This window comes from Acanthisitta chloris, unplaced genomic scaffold, assembly GCF_000695815.1.
Source record: "Acanthisitta chloris isolate BGI_N310 unplaced genomic scaffold, ASM69581v1 scaffold8129, whole genome shotgun sequence".
Lineage (NCBI taxonomy): Eukaryota > Metazoa > Chordata > Aves > Passeriformes > Acanthisittidae > Acanthisitta > Acanthisitta chloris.
This window is the reverse complement of record NW_008689742.1, coordinates 1-16362: the sequence shown is the minus strand read 5'-3', so window position 1 is coordinate 16362 and position 16362 is coordinate 1. Positions and strand designations below refer to the sequence as shown.

Below are 16362 nucleotides of genomic sequence, written 5' to 3'. Positions count from 1 at the left end.
CTTATGGAATTGCCATTGCATTTTCAAAGAAGGATATCATTGCAAAAGTTGCTCAAGTGCAGCCTATCCCTGAATGTGGTGAACCATAAAGTAAATGGCATTCAAACCCTGAATAATAAAGACCTACTGTTCCAAAACAGTTTAATTGCCCCATTTGCATAGGTACAATTAGGGGAACATTTTATAGTATCTGTGTTAATCAGATTGTGCTTTTTCGTTGTTTTATTTTTACAGCTATATAATTTCTTCCCAACTATCATGGACTATATACCTGGACCTCATAAACAGCTGATAGAAAATGTTGAAAAAGTTGATCAATTTACAACAGATATCGTAATGGAACACCAGAAAACCCTGGATCCCACTTGTCCTCGAGATTTTGTGGATGCTTTTCTTATCAAAATGGAACAGGTACTGTAAGAGCAGAGATTTATTGGATTCTAAGGAAATCACTGCTTGAATTACATCTTTTCACTTGTGACAGGGCACTGGGCTTTTGCAGATAGAGGGGAATTTGCTCTTCTTGGCACATCAGCTTCACTCTGTCCTCTCCATTTTCTTATCAAGGATTTTAAAACACAGAATTAGCCAAAGTTAGGACAGCTGAAGACCAATCTGATCAATGTAATTCAATGCTACTCCCATATTAAAAGAGATTCATAATATTATTCGGTAAAAGTACCATAAATGCTGTCACTCTGGAGAGTGACTGTCATATTTTTGGAATGACATTAGATGTGTTTAAAAACATACATTATGGGTACTGTACTGTCCTTTTGAAACAAACCTCTTGGCTTTCTCATTCAAAACCTTCTGCTAAATCTTCCTGCAGGAAAAGGGGAATAGTCACTCAGAATTCAATACTGAGACCTTGACCAGAACCACACTCGACTTGTTCCTTGCAGGAACAGGGACCACCAGCGTCACACTGAGACATGGATTTCTGATTCTCCATAAATACCCAGAGATAGTAGGTAATAAGAAAGGAAATAAATAATTTAAAACTTTTTAATAGGTTGTGGGATGAGTTTGGACAGTTCCTGTCACTACCACATGTGGCAATGGTTCCCTGACTAAGGAAACATGTCTTTGCAGCGTGAAATGTGTATTAGTCTTAGTCTTATTCACAGGAAAGAGATATTAGTACTAAGTATATTCATATATTCCTGGTGTGCTAAAAACAAATGTTGTTGTAAATATGGGAGAGAGGTTTAGACAAACAGTTGGGAAACTTTCCCATTCAACACTTACTTATTTCCTAACAGAGAAAATTCAACAGGAGATTGACAGTGTGATTGGCCGAGACCGAAGCCCTCGCATGGCAGATCGGAGCCGGATGCCCTACACAGACGCTGTGATCCATGAAATCCAGAGATACATTGATTTCATTCCCCTTAATGTCCCACATGCTGTGATCAAAGACACCAAGTTCAGAGACTATTTTATCCCCAAGGTCTGTTCCACTGTGTCTGAGAAAGGTCATAATCTCCTGAAAACAATAACACATTCTATTAATTTTGTTTTATTTCCAAAAGCACTGAAATGTGATATTGAATTGGAATAATTTTGTTTGGGAGGAGACTGTGGAAGTTACTGAGTCCAATGCCTTGTTTTTCTTTGTTTGGGAGGAGACTGTGGAAGTTATTGAGTCCAATGCCTTGCTTTTAAAAAAAGAAAAACCACCAAACCCCCCCACACTTTCCATCCTTTATGTGAAGAGGGAGGTAGAGCTTTCTGAGATGTAAGTTGCAATTTATTCAGAAGCAATAGTAAATACTCTAAACAGACTCACCATTAAAATTCATTTTAAAATCCATCTTTGCCATACCAATGGCACATATTTTCACTCATTAAATGCTCATTTTAAACTGGTTAAACTTTGACTACCCTGCTATTCTGCTCTGGAAACTTCTCAATACCCCTTTGCTTTAGCATATCTCCATTGTCCTTTTCCTCTCTTTTGTAATTCAGGACACTATGATATTCCCTATGCTGAGTTCCGTCCTACACGATAGCAAGGAATTTCCAAACCCAGAAAAATTCGACCCAGGACATTTCCTGAATGCAAATGGTACCTTTAAAAAGAGTGACTACTTCATGCCGTTTTCTGCAGGTAAGATCCCTTCCTATTTCAGATCCTAGACTATCCTCTCCTAGAACCTCTTTGAAGATTTCAGTGGCTCCATTGCCATGGTCTGTACAGTGATGTCTGGCGACACCTGCTAGTGTCACTTCTGGGCAGCTCTAACTCCTGCACTAGCGTTTCAGTTGACTCCCTTTTTAAGCAACCACAAGAGCTTCTTCAATGCATTCTGCAAGAAGAGGTGTATGAAGTTGGACTCAGCCATGTAACTTCTCACTTTCCAAACTTCCCATCAAACAGCAGCAGAACATGAGAAATCAGAATCTTCAAACCGCCTTTGCCCACTGAGTGCTCTCATTGTTCTAGACACTTACTTCCTAGTTTAATTCATTTGCTTCCCCGAAATACTTCAGTGCTGCCTGTCCATTCTGAGATGTCTGAACTTTCATGGAACAGTGGTTAAGATCAGCTACCAGCAAAATACTCCACTGTCACCTCAATTGTTATTATGTTCTTGCTTGCAGGAAAACGTATTTGTGCAGGAGAAGGTCTGGCCCGGATGGAGATATTCATATTTGTAACATCCATCCTGCAGAACTTTACTTTGAAGCCTGTTGTGGATCTCAAGGACATTGACACTACCCCGTTGATCAGCAGTCTGGCAAGCATGCCCCGTCACTATGAGATCTCTTTTGTTCCACGTTAGCCAAGTGAAAACAGTTGCCAGCTCCCAAATTCTTGAATGCTCCAGATGAATGACAGTCATTTCCCAGTCTGTTGAGACTGATACACTCAGATCATTTGCTAGATACTCGATGGAGAGAAAAGAGAATTGCATGGTGCTTTTAGAATCCCCACAGCCAGCTCTAGACAGAGAGGGAAGGAGACAGCTCCCTGTGCAAAATTATACAGGTTCTCCTCTGCACCTACCTCACCCAGCTCAGGTTCTTGTCTGGCTCCTGTCATCCTGATATGTCAGGGCGTGTGGACTAGTGCTCTGAGAGCCCTGCTGCTGCTGTCCTATCAACTGATCATCTCAGTACAGCAGGAACAGATGCTTGTGCTCCAGGGTCTCCACAGACTCTGCTTGAGGTATCCCTCTCCTCTGTACTTTCAGTTTGTTTGTGACCTATTTGTAAAGGTAAGCGTAAAACAGTGTGGTTTTTTTCCATTAGATGATAATCATCTGCTTTATTCTTGCCCCAATAGTTATTGTCTCCTGTGGTGGGGATGGAGTTTATCAATGACTGGGCAGATGGGTCATCTTCTGTGTGATTATAATGAAGGTTTGTGAAATTACAATTTATATTGCAAAATAAAGAAGTAGCACACCGAATTGTTGGGGTTTTTGAAATCCCAGGACAACATCTTTCAGTGAAAAACCTGCATCCACAAAGCTTATACTCCCAAATATCTTTCAAGTCTTATACACATCTGTTTCATTTCACTCATTTATACAAAATGCACTATGGCTTGAAGAATGAGCTGACTAATGACCTATAAACTTCCATTCCCAATGAGCTGCACTGACCCTTCGGGACCTATCAGAACCCCAGCTGCAGTTACAGAGCTGTTCATTGTGGCAGAAAAGGACAAATTAAATAATACCAGGATCCCCCCAGTGCCATTTCCTAGATGAATGCCAACTTGCATCTTCCCATTATTTTCTGAAGCATGTAAAGATCACTACAGCAATGTTTCAATCAGGCAAAAAAAGATATAAAAAGAGTTCACATGAGTTGCCAAGCATGCATGTAGAGATCTAGGATGCATTTCCTACCTTCATCACATTCCCTGCAATGCATAATATATAGTGACTACAGTGAAGACAAGAGAGCTGAATCTGTGCTATGTGGAAAAAGATAGCAACTGTAATATTGCCACAATGGCATTAACTGTTTGTGTGAAACAGACAGAACCTGTTTCCTTCCAAAGTATTAGCAGGCTAGATACACCATGAGTTGGAAGCATGGCATTGCAAAGGCAAAAGCCACGAATGTCATAGAATTGCAGAAATAAATCTTCTCACCAGATGAAAAGAAGAAAGTACTTCATGCTTCATCTTTAACTGTGCCATGACTTAAATAGCCAAAGCAAATCAGCTGGAAGCAGCTTCCTTGTTCCAGACATCTTCCTCCATGCTGAAAAGACTCAGAGCTAAGAAGCTCTGAAAGCCATACAAGCTACTCTGAACTCTCCTCATATGCTAAAATGTGGCCTCTTCTACTGAAAACATTCTATGATAACCACTAGAGATAAAGTAAACCGATTGCACTTGCTGTGGGTTAGAAGTATGAGTAACCACTATGTGCATTTAAGCTTTAGCAAGGCTTTATTTTGCACAGCCCAGAGAACATTAGTCATACGAAACTTCAGAAGCCAAAATGAACTGGTCTTTCCACTGGTTCTTCAGAGGAAATTTGGCCTCTGCACTTAGGTAAAGCATAAGTGATCTCCTGCCATAATTCCCAGGTTAAATGCTCTCTAGAATCTTTCAAAGCAACCTTTGCCTTTTAGTTTGAACAGCTATTCACACTTCCCACATTGATTCTCATTTTCATTTTATGTTTCAAATTGCAAACAGTGCATACTGGTTAATCACATGGATTTGCTATACCATGTCTGTATTGCATTGCTCTCTTTAACTTCCCCCTGTGCAGTGCCTTTAAGTAAAATTCTTTAACTTGCTATCATGTCAGAGACATGCCTGGTTTCTTTATAGCAACTTGGCTGAACTTGTGCCTAGTTTAGTTCAACTCTTTGGAAATAAGGGAGGGAGACCCCCCCCCCCCCGCAAAGCAGTCCTGGCTGCCTCAAGATATACTTGTCCCACTTGGATGCCATACCCTGTTACTACGGTGGAAAGCTATGTGAAGATGCCTCCACAGCCATCTGCTCTCCAGGTCATAACCTAGACCTTACAAGGTGCCACAGCTATTAACTACCACAGCAAGAGATTAGGCCCATTTAATGACAGTGAGCCAAATATATCCCCAGATTCCACCAGGCTTTGCTCCCATAGTAAATGAAACATCAGTTCTTTTCACTTCTGACTTCTCAGTTACATCTTCCCCAAAGAACACCTCTACCTAAGGACAATCTCACAGAAAAGTACCCATTCCTCTGGAGAGCTTTTGGCATGTCATAGAATCCTAGAATTTTAGGGGTTGAAATAGACCTTAGAGATCATCTAGTCACACCCCCCTGCCATGGGCAGGGACACCTCCCCACCAGACCAGGTTGCCCAAGGCCTCATCCAATCTGGCTTTGAACAGTGCCAGGGTTGGGGCATCCACTGCCTCCCTGGGCAACCTGTGCCAGTGTCTCACCACCCTCACAGGAAAAAACATTTTCCTAATATCTAGCCTAAATTTCCCCTCCTTCAACTTGAGTCCATTACCCCTTGTCCTGTCACTGCAGTTCCTGACAAAAAGTTCCTCTAACCCCCCCCCCCCCCCGCAAAGCAGTCCTGGCTGCCTCAAGATATACTTGTCCCACTTGGATGCCATACCCTGTTACTACGGTGGAAAGCTATGTGAAGATGCCTCCACAGCCATCTGCTCTCCAGGTCATAACCTAGACCTTACAAGGTGCCACAGCTATTAACTACCACAGCAAGAGATTAGGCCCATTTAATGACAGTGAGCCAAATATATCCCCAGATTCCACCAGGCTTTGCTCCCATAGTAAATGAAACATCAGTTCTTTTCACTTCTGACTTCTCAGTTACATCTTCCCCAAAGAACACCTCTACCTAAGGACAATCTCACAGAAAAGTACCCATTCCTCTGGAGAGCTTTTGGCATGTCATAGAATCCTAGAATTTTAGGGGTTGAAATAGACCTTAGAGATCATCTAGTCACAACCCCCTGCCATGGGCAGGGACACCTCCCCACCAGACCAGGTTGCCCAAGGCCTCATCCAATCTGGCTTTGAACAGTGCCAGGGTTGGGGCATCCACTGCCTCCCTGGGCAACCTGTGCCAGTGTCTCACCACCCTCACAGGAAAAAACATTTTCCTAATATCTAGCCTAAATTTCCCCTCCTTCAACTTGAGTCCATTACCCCTTGTCCTGTCACTGCAGTTCCTGACAAAAAGTTCCTCTACAGCTTCCCTGTAGCCCCTTCAGATCCTGGAAGGTTGCTATGAGGTCTCCACACAGCCTTCTCTTCTTCAGGCTGAACAGCCCCTAATTCCTCAGCCTGTCTCCATAAGGGAGGTGCTTCAGTCCTCTTAGCAGCTTTGTGGCCTCCTCTGGACTTGTTCCAACAGTTCCATGTCCTTCTTATGTTCAGGGCACCAGAACTGCACACAGTATTCCAGGTGGGGTCTCAGGAGAGCAGAGTAGATGGGGAGGAGAATCACCTCTTTCAACCTACAGGCCCCATTTCTTTTGATGCAGCCCAGGATTCAATTGGCTTTCTGGGCTGTGAGCTCACACTGCACTTCATGGTGACTTTCTCATCTACCATCACACTCAAGTCACCCTCCTTATTCCCGGCCTCAATTACTTCCCCACCCAACCTGTAGCTGTGTCTGGGATTTCCAGGACCCAGATGCAGGACCTTGCACTTCATTTTGTTGAACCTCATGAGGTTTGCATTGTTCCACCTCTCAAGCCTGTCAAGGTCCCTCTGGATGGCACATCCCTTCCCTCCAGCGTGTGACTGCCCCACACAGCTTGGTGTGGCCAATGAACTTGCTGAGGTGCACTCAGTCCCACTGTCCGTGTCACCGACAAAGATATTGAACAGTGTCAGCCCCAGCACTGACCCCTGAGGGGCACCACTCCTCACTGGCCTCCACGTGGACACCGACCACAACCCTCTGTGTGCAACCATCCATCCAGTTCTTTACCCACTGAGTGGTCCACCCATAAATACATGTGTCTCCAATTTAGAGACAAGGATATCATGCAGGACAGTGTCAAGTCCTTTTCCACTGAACTCTACACTCAGTCAATCAGAGCTTGATATCACAACATAAGCTCCATACAGCACCAACACATTGCACTGAGCCCAAATGTATGGCAGAACATAGGACCACAGTTTTTAACAGAGCTGCAATTTACCAAAAAAAGAACACATCTTTTGGATGACATCCACTTACCTCAGGCAAGTTATTCTTCAGCTGCAGCATGTTTCTATAGGGCAAAGGAAATGGCACAGGAGGCAACGTCCCTGTTTCAGACATCTTCCTCCACACTGAACAGACAAGGAGGCAGACAATGCAAACTAGCACTGTGGCTCCCAAGGGTTCCCCTGCAACTTGACACAGGGATGTGGGACCAGGAAGGGCTGAAGCTGCATCCTAGAAGCCTCACTTTATGAAGCCTACAGTAAAAACAACAGTACAAAGATAACCAATAGCTGCTCTTATTTCCTCTGGGTTAAACTTACTAGCTAGAAAAAAATGCCTCACTGTCAATAAACTTGGATGAATGGCTTTAATTTCTAAGTCTTTTTTTAATCTTTTTTAAGGTCAACCTTGTACTACTGTAATATCAGAAAACAGGGACAAACATTAATCATTAGCAAAACTTGAATTAACAAACCCTTTCACACCTGTCTTCTGCTAATTACTGCTGCTTATATTTGCCCTCTGACAGGATGCTGCAAATACCACGATGTATTTATCTTCAGGCTATTATATACACTTGTGATTATCATCCCATTGGATATCTTTTAACATTTCTATTGAATACAGAGTTCCAGATTAAAAAGTATACTCCACTCTAGAAGACTTGTTTTTCAGCTGTTGGACATGTTGCAGTTTCCGCTAATTATTTAAGAGCTGATTCTGAAGACTGTGGACATTTCCACAAAGTACTGTTCCTTGACTTCAGAATCACCTGCTAGAGCAGCTGGGCAGAACTATCTTGAGATGCCAGGGAAAAGGAATTCCTGTCTGGAATTAAACTCTTCTGCTTCTGCTAAAAGAGCTGTATTTGCTAGGCTGATTCTCCACCCCTAGTTTGCAGTTGCAGTCCAAGCCTCCAAGAATTGCTTCAGCTCCAAAGCAGTCGTATAGACCACTCTGATGACATACTTTGCCCCTTCACTCTAACCTATCAGTCCTCCCTTCTCTCTGTTTTCTTCCTGTTCTTCCCTTCAAACACCTGCTACTTTATTCTATCTTCCATCAGAAAATTCTGCAGAAGAGAAGAGAGAGAGGCTTAATCTCCTCCTGTACATCTGTACCTCCTCTGGAACTTCTGGGGACTCTCCAGGTGAAGTGTCTGAGCAGTAACAAACTTGTGGCTTTCCTTTTCTCTGCAGCATAATGTTGTTACACACACCTAGCTATGTCTGTTCTGTGGTGCTACTCTCCAAGGACCTGCCATCCTTGCCATGATTTGGATTCTACCAGTGACACAGACAGCCCCCAGGCAGGGAGGGGAATACTTACTCAGAGACAGAACTGGGAACATAGTTGCCTGCACTTGGCCTAACTGGGATGCCACTGTCACATAGTCCTCCAGTCAGCCAGGAAATCAGTCTCTAAAATTTCGCCTCAATAAAATGTCACTTCTGGGACAAGCTCCTCTTCCCAATTTTGCTTCCTGGAGGTGGGATACTCAAGAGCTTGTGAAGGAGCTTCCCATTTCTTAACTAAAAGCACTAAGTGCTGCCGGCAATGCATGGCTGGACGGATTTCCATCTTCAGAGTCCCTGGAGATTTTCATCTTTGTAGTTTTAAAGCAGTATTGTATTTTGTACACAGAGAAAAGGAACTTTTCCAAAGGAACAGGATTGGGCCCGTCCTGTGCCTTTGCTGGATTCTCCGCTGGCGCAGCGCCTCCTCGTGGCCTCCCTCAGTGCTGCAGGGAAACGCTGTGAGCAGGGAAATGCCCATCGCTTTCCTTTGGCCTTTTTCGTGCCCCGACCGCAGATTCCTGCACCTTCCAACAGCATGATGAGTTGCACGTAGTAAGTGGATCTCTTCATCAAAGCAACTATCAAACACACCTGTGATGGCTAAGCCAGCAGCTCTACAAAACCAGATCCAAATAGGAGTGTCACTGGAGTATATTTAAACCTACTCTTGAGCGAGCTCTTTGCCTCACTCAAAGCCCAAATACACAGCCCAGACTCTGGGCTTCCGGCTGTGAAGAGGTGGGACGGGACAGGCCAGGAAGTGCCGTGCTTTGATGGGTGAGGAGCAATATCAGTTAACAACAGCTGTGTGGATGCTGTTTTAGAGGGCACTAGTCTAATTTTAATCACAACACAAATGCAACATCCTCTGCTTTCACGTACCTTTGGAGACCTGAGAAAGGCTTACAGCTAGTATGTGTGTAATATGTTATAATGTTTTGCACAGTCACAATCTGCTTAATCACAAATTTCCAAGTTCTCTGTTGAGCAGAGGTAAAACTCTAGCACTCATGCCCCTGCAATGTGTTCTTGCTTGGCTAGCACTAGTCTATCCCTGAGTGCAACCCTTTCTGTCCAAACACTTTATATATTTTATATCTTATATCCTTTTATCTAACTCCTGTGATAGGAAATGTTCCTGACTGTGCTACTGCCACGGCCACAACTGCCTCTGGCAACATAGCATGCTCTAGGCACACATTATAGAAGTGCTGCTGCAGAATTAGCTTAGTACATTAAACCATACTTAAGAGTGAGGCACATAGCTCTCTTTTCCTATATGACTAGCAGCCCTGAAACACCTTCACTATTATGAACCTCCCCGTGGCCTCAAGATGATAACGTGACCTACTGGGTCCAAGGCAGTTGGAGGTGCTAGAGGATGTAAACACTAAACAGAGGAGAGCTGTGCTGTTCTTGGCCACTTGAGGAATTTGCACAGCAAGCTGTTGCTATGATCTCAGTGACAGTGGATCCCTCTTACTGTGGAACTGTGAGTTTTGGCATCCCAACTGCAACGTGGACAGTACATGTCAAGGGAAAAGGAGGGTGTCTGGGACTCACCTTAAGACACTGCAGAGCTCTCACACATCTGGTTCTGTATCCAGCTTGGATCTATGCAGTCTGTCTCCCACTGAGGGTCTAAGCACATGGTCCATATCCGACAAGGGAGTGGATTTGCAGCTACATTAGCAGTGTGCTGCCATTAGAGCATGGAGGGCATCCAGGCCACGTTCTGTTCTGTCTTCAATACTTGATTGGCAGGTTATCTGCTATGAGCAGAACTTAACTGCCTTGCTGCCATGTGATTCAAGTCACTGGCACTCGAGGCTTGATTTTATCACATGGAGATGACTTCAAATTCCCTAGTCTCCACTGTAATTCCTTGGGATACAACTCTGTCACCCCTCCATCTTGGCCTCTTCACCTGACAAGCATGCAGGACTAGCTGCATCCCTGCAGTGGAGAACAATCCTTTTGTGTGGAGCATCCACTCTTGTGCCTCTAGCACCTTCCTCCCAGAAGGAGATAGGAATCAAACAAATCACTAGTCTGAATGAATGGGGGTGATGGTTCAGTCCTAGGTCAAACTGCCCTAGGTAAGTGTTTCAGTAGCTGGTCAGCTCTAGATTGTGTCCACCTATCCAGAACCATTTCCAACCTGACATGAATCAGGAACTTTTCTGTTCTTAGAGATGGGCAGAGGCCAAACAGGGAGCTTACAGGGCACCAGGGACCAAGGTCCAACCACATGCAGGTGCTATGTTCTATAATGAAAATCCTCATTCTTCCAGGAACAGGGGAGCTTCAAGGAGCTCCCTTAAGGTGAGCAGCCAAACCTCTGTGATTCTCCTCGACAAGGGCAAAGAGTAAGGACAGTACTACCAAAAACACTCGTGAGGCTGCCAGAATCACTCTTATACAAGAAAAGCAGTACAGACACAAATGATGGACACCTCTTAGAGACTTAACCCTGTTCTTTAAAAAATGTCCATTCCACACAGGCCTTTCTTCAAAGTGAACTTAACCCTCTGTCCAATCCTGCATCAAAGCCATACAGAATAGCATTTTCAATCTTAAACCCAAGATTTTTAAAGTGATGGTGAAAACCCTCAAAGGTCATCTGCTTCACTGTTTTTGAATAGCACTAGGGAAAAGTGTCCACCCTGACTAGTTCCAGTGGCTGTACACTGCCTGACAGCATGATGAGCTTTATCACACTTGCACAAGATATTCTTCTAAATAAGACTGTAGGAAGTTTAAACTACTTCGGTCCTACGTATCAGTACCTGTACTATCCTCAACTGCAACTCACTCAAAAGCCAGCTTGAACTACTTAGGGTCAAAAGATAGGGGAAAAGTCCTTGGAGTAGGAGTAACCTGTTCAGTAGGAAGGGATCAGCTAGATTAGCATTTTGGAATATTGGTAAGCTTTTTGTGGTGGGCATGCTGCTTCAAAAACTACTAGGATCAAAATTCACTGGCAAAACAGAAAGGATCTGCTAAGTTAACTGAGGATGTGGTAAAGCAGTATGTCCTGCAATTTCACCTGAAGTCCAGACAGTCGAGGAATGCAATTGCAGGAACACCTACTGCAGAGTTCTCTCTTCTATATCTCCAGCAGCTAGAAGGAGTTTGTCTTTATTAACAAACCCCTTTGAAACAATTTTAAAAAAAGAACTTACATAATCTTTTCAATAGGAACTCAAGATTCCAGATTTTATTGTAAATTTATAGTAATTAGTCTCTCTATTTCAAACAGATAAAGGCAGATACCAAACCTATGTGTTTTCAATACCCTGCTCGTAAGTCCAAAGGCCCAGGTATCTTCTCAAGACAGAGCTCAATGAAGGAAAAACTGAAGTTTAGGTCCTGCTGCTACCATGGGAAAATGTCTTTGCAGATTACAGAGGACTTCTCCTAGATAGAATATTTCATGTGGAAAACTGGACTAACACACAGAGAGCCAATATCAACATATGGGTTAGGACAGGCTTCTACTTTTCACTGCAGAACAACTGAGGCAATAAAACCTCTTGAGAAGAGGAAAACATTATTCAGCCTTAAGCCTGAATACAGCCTACTGTATTCAATAGCTGGAAAAATTTACCAGTCTTGATGTCAGCTGTAACCAAATCCTTGGCAACATACAGAATCACTGTTGTGCAAAACCAGAGATCAGTCTGACTCGTTGCCCAACTCCAACTTAAAGACTTGTATTTTCATCGTTTCTCCAGTTTTTTGTACTTAGCTTCTGCAGAAGGAAAAATAACAGCATTTTAGTACTGGGTAGGTAAGAGCTTTGCATCCTGTAAGCTTTTATACACCTTCAAATTCAAGTTAATTTACAGTATCACTCAGGATCCTTTTTTACTAATGTATTTATCATTGTACAGTAATTACTTTTTTAAGGAATCCAGTGCTTCAGTCAGACAACTAATATTAATTTCAGCCAAGAGGATTTGGGTGCCTGGTGAAACTTTATGAATCCCTCTATTTTCAGGATTAAACATCTGTCTTTAAAATTTGGGTCAGTGCATATGGCAAAAGAGAAATCAAGCCTCACTAATAAGCTGTAGTTTAACAACACCTGTACTAGTCCACCTTCATATCACAGAACAATCAGAGCTGGAAGGGACCCTTGAGGATCATCTAGTCCAACTCCTGGTCTTGCACAGGACATCCCTGAGAATCACACCATGTGCCTGAAAGCATTGTCCAAACACCTCTTGAACTCTGTCAGGCTTGGTGCTGTCACAACTTCCCTGGGGAGCTGTTCCAGTACCCAACCACCCTCCTGGTGAAGAACTGTTTTCTAATATGCAGCCTACACCTCCTCTAACACAACTTCAGACCATTCCATCAGGTCCTGTCACTGGTTGCCAGAGAGAAGAGGTCACTGCTGCCCCTGCACTTCCTTCCATGAGGAAGTTGTATACAGTGATGTGGTCTCCCCTCAGTGTCCTCCTTGCTGAACATAGCAAGTGACCTCAGCAGCTCCCCACATGGCTTCCCCTCAAGGTCCTTCAACATCTTCATTGCCTCCCTTGGACGATCTCCAATAACTTAGTATTTTTCTTACACTGTAGTGCCAAAAACTGCAAACAGTATTCAAGGTGAGGTTGCACCAGTGCAGTGGGACAATCACCTCCCCTGTGCATCTGGCAATGCCTTGCCTGATGCCAACCCAGGATATGGTTGGCCCTCGTGGCTGCCAGGGCACACTGCTGACTCATATTCAACTTGCCATAGACCAGGACCCCCACATTCCTTTCCATGACACTACTTTCCAGCCTCTAATTCCCCAGTCTGTAGGTACAGCCAGGGTTTCCCTATCCCAGGTGCAGAATCCAGCACTTGCCTTTGTTAAACTTCATATGGTTGGTAATTGCCCAGCCCTCTAATTTGTCTAAGTCTTTCTGCAAGGTCTCTCTGTCTTCCAGGGAGTCAAAAGCTCCTCCCAATTTTGTATCACTTGCAAATTTACTTAATAGCCCTTCAAGTCCTGTGTCCAAGCCATGTATGAAGATGTTGAAGAGCACTGGGCCTAAGATGGAGCCCTGAGGAACCCACTAGAGCCTGATGTAATCCTATTCACCATAACCCTTTGTGCCTGAGCCATGAGCCAGTTGCTCACCCATCACACAGTGTGTCTGTCCAGTTTTATGCTAGACATAATATAACTTGTTATGTTAATCTTTTCCCAATGCTTAGCACTTCATATACAATGTCTGCTGCTCAAAAGCAGTATAGGCAACCCTGCAGCTCAGCTTTGTTAAACAAAGGAATTTACTTTCTGCTTAAAATCCCTTACAAGGGACCATGCTGCTAGATTCTAACAGTAGAGGACAACAGTTACCAAGTTTTTTGGAATATGCATCCAGTTTATAAGCTGCCTGTTCCAGAGCTGCAACCTGCTCCTCAATTAAGTTGATTTGTTCCAGATATGGTTGAAGATCAGCATCTTAAAAAAGCAGAATATTATATGTCAGTTCTCAGTAATGAAACAGTCCACACTAGAAACACAGGAATTTCTCATGACATTCTTCAGATAGGACAGTTTAAAAGCTCCTTCCTTGCCCTGGCCCAAAACGAAGTGGTGACACTGACAGCTGTGCTCCAGGAAAGCATGAAATGTTTAAGGGTACTGGCTAGATTCTAACATAAGTAACAACAGAACTTGAATCAAAGGAAATGTTATTTTCTATCACATACAAAATTTGGGGTAAACCAGGACATAAATTCAGATGTGTTGTCTCTTATGCTAGTGTACATAGTCTATAGCTGCAAAGGAATATACGTGACTGGCATTGTATAGCAGCACATCTATTTCACTGAGTTTTCTGAACTGAAAGAAGGAAAGAAGTGTGAATTTTCTGACTCTAAGAGGTTTCATCTCCCAAACATTATATGTCTGCTTTGTACCACCCTTACTTGTACCATTCATCGCACCCTGACCTTATTTGGTTTACTTACATTTCTGATTTAAATCCTTCAGATTTCTACTGATGTTTATAGCAATATCTTTCATTTCCAGGTACTTCAAGCTCGTCAGCTTATTCATGTTTTCCAAGAGTTTGTAGTCTTCACTGGTGGCTTAAAAAAAGAATAGTTTATTTTAATTAAAAGATGATGTGGTTTGAACCAGGTGCAGACACTTCAAGAGAACAAGAGATTTCAAACCAACAGCCAAATGTAGCAGAATAGTTCAGATGGCAATACAGGTATTGTGATGATCCTCTACAAAAAGAGAGATCACAAAAACAGAGAATCATAGAGTTTTAGGGCTTGGAATGGACCTTACAGATCAACCAGCCCCAACCCCCTGCCATGGGGAGGGACACCTCTCACCAGACCAGGTGACTCAAGGCCTCATCCAACCTGGCTTTGAATACTGCCAGGATTGGGGCAGCCACTACCTCCCTGCACAGCCTGTTCCAGTGTCTCACCACCCTCACAGGAAAAAACTTTTTCCTAATATCTAGCCTAAATTTCCCTTCTTTCAACTTGCACCCATTGCCCCTTGTTCTGTCCCTGCAGCTCCCAACATAAAGTCCCTCTCTGGTTCCCTTGTAGCCCCTTCAGATACTGAAAGGCTACCATGAGGTCTCCACACAACCTGCTCTTCTTCAGGCTGAACAGCCCCAACTTCCTCAGCCTGTCCTCACAGGGGAGATGCTCCAACCTTCTGGAGATGGTATTTTGTGAACTGCAAATATCACCCAGACTGATGAATTATTTTTTTTGACAGCAATTTAAGTCTTCACGTTTCTACTCTTATTCTGTCAGTCAGACATTTATGTTCACAACACTGATGGCACAGATCCAGACTGGCTGTCTGTACCACATGCCCTCCAAGTCTCTGCCAATCAGTAGTGCTGTGGAGTGCTTTCCAAATTAGAGCCTGTGGAATGCTCTGCCTTGGTGAGCAGTTTGCTTTGCTCCAGTTAATTCTGCACAGTAGCTTACTCTAGAGCATGAATGTTGGAAAACACATGCATAATTCTTGCACCCACTCAGAAACAAAATAGCTGCACAAGTTCTACTCTCTGTTGCGCTTCCCTTCTAATCTTCCTTAACCTAGACTGGATTTGTTTGTTTGCTTTTCCATGTACAAACTCCTGCAAGGCTAAAAGGAAATATTTTTTGAAGCTACTGATATCATACTGAATTATTTTTTTAAATATCTGTGCTATTCTGGGACTTCATTAAACTACTATGACTGATCTCAGTGTTATTTGCAGCATGCCAGACTCAAACTGCCTTACTAGATGTGATCTAAACAGGTATAGTTTAGAGGGACTACACCACAGATTTCTTTGAAAGGAAGGGAAAAGAAGCAAAACCACTTGCAGGTCTGAGTTGCAGTGCCTTACCTGTCAGTTCACCTGTTAAGTAAGTGGCCATTTTGCTGAACATGTCTTTGCAGAGCTCATTGATGTCTGCCTCGGCTGGTTCCTTAGCTTCCTCTGCAGTCTCAACAGCAGGATCCTCTAATCAGGGCACAGACAGAACAGTGTTAAGGCAAAGCTAGAGCAGGTACAGAAACACACTGGAAATCTTAAATGGTCCCATTAATTTCCCCTTTCAAATTGACTACACCTGCTTTCCGTGTAAGCTGTGTACTTTATGCTAAGGGGCAACAAACCTTAGCAGCTTCCTTGAAGCAGCACCAAAATTACTTCAGAACACTGCTTTAGGGAGCGTTCAAGGGACAAGAACACCACCCAACGGCACTGGCAAATATCAGCCCCTGCTCTGCTTACACACGAGAGGTATTTGGGGCGCACTTTTGAATAACTGCTCTCGGCCCTGTTGCTGTTTACGCCTAGTCACTGACTGAGAGCAGTACAGTCGTGTCACGGGGGCCACAACACATCCCCCCGCGGAAACACGATCCT

At 43.5% G+C, this 16362-nt stretch overlaps 2 protein-coding genes across 4 annotated transcripts in view; one reads left to right on the top strand and one right to left on the bottom strand.

Moving 5' to 3' along the window:
- Nucleotides 1–2803, top strand: part of LOC103808735 (cytochrome P450 2H1-like) — a 7588-nt gene extending 4785 nt beyond the window's left edge. Inside the window, exons 5-9 of one of the 2 annotated variants that reach the window (XM_009081537.1) lie at nt 235–411; nt 833–974; nt 1266–1453; nt 1972–2113; nt 2608–2803. In XM_009081537.1, the coding sequence (XP_009079785.1) occupies nt 235–411; nt 833–974; nt 1266–1453; nt 1972–2113; nt 2608–2789 (831 nt within the window). In that variant the 3' untranslated portion in view covers nt 2790–2803. The remainder of the gene's footprint in view (nt 1–234; nt 412–832; nt 975–1265; nt 1454–1971; nt 2114–2607) is intronic. The other variant, XM_009081538.1, reaches the window with a different exon arrangement.
- Nucleotides 2804–11903: 9100 nt separating this feature from the next.
- BLOC1S2 (biogenesis of lysosomal organelles complex-1, subunit 2) lies at nt 11904–15949 on the bottom strand. 2 transcript variants are annotated; one of them, XM_009081535.1, is made up of 4 exons: nt 15838–15949; nt 14438–14557; nt 13821–13925; nt 11904–12215 (listed from the first exon to the last, which is right to left on the bottom strand). In XM_009081535.1, exons 1-4 carry the CDS (start codon nt 15878–15880, stop codon nt 12184–12186), a joined length of 300 nt encoding a protein of 99 aa, XP_009079783.1. In that variant the 5' UTR covers nt 15881–15949; the 3' UTR covers nt 11904–12183. The 2 variants fall into 2 exon arrangements, with proteins under 2 accessions (XP_009079783.1, XP_009079784.1); XM_009081536.1 differs by having other exon boundaries at nt 12184–12212.
- Between the last annotated feature and the right edge of the window lie 413 nt (nt 15950–16362).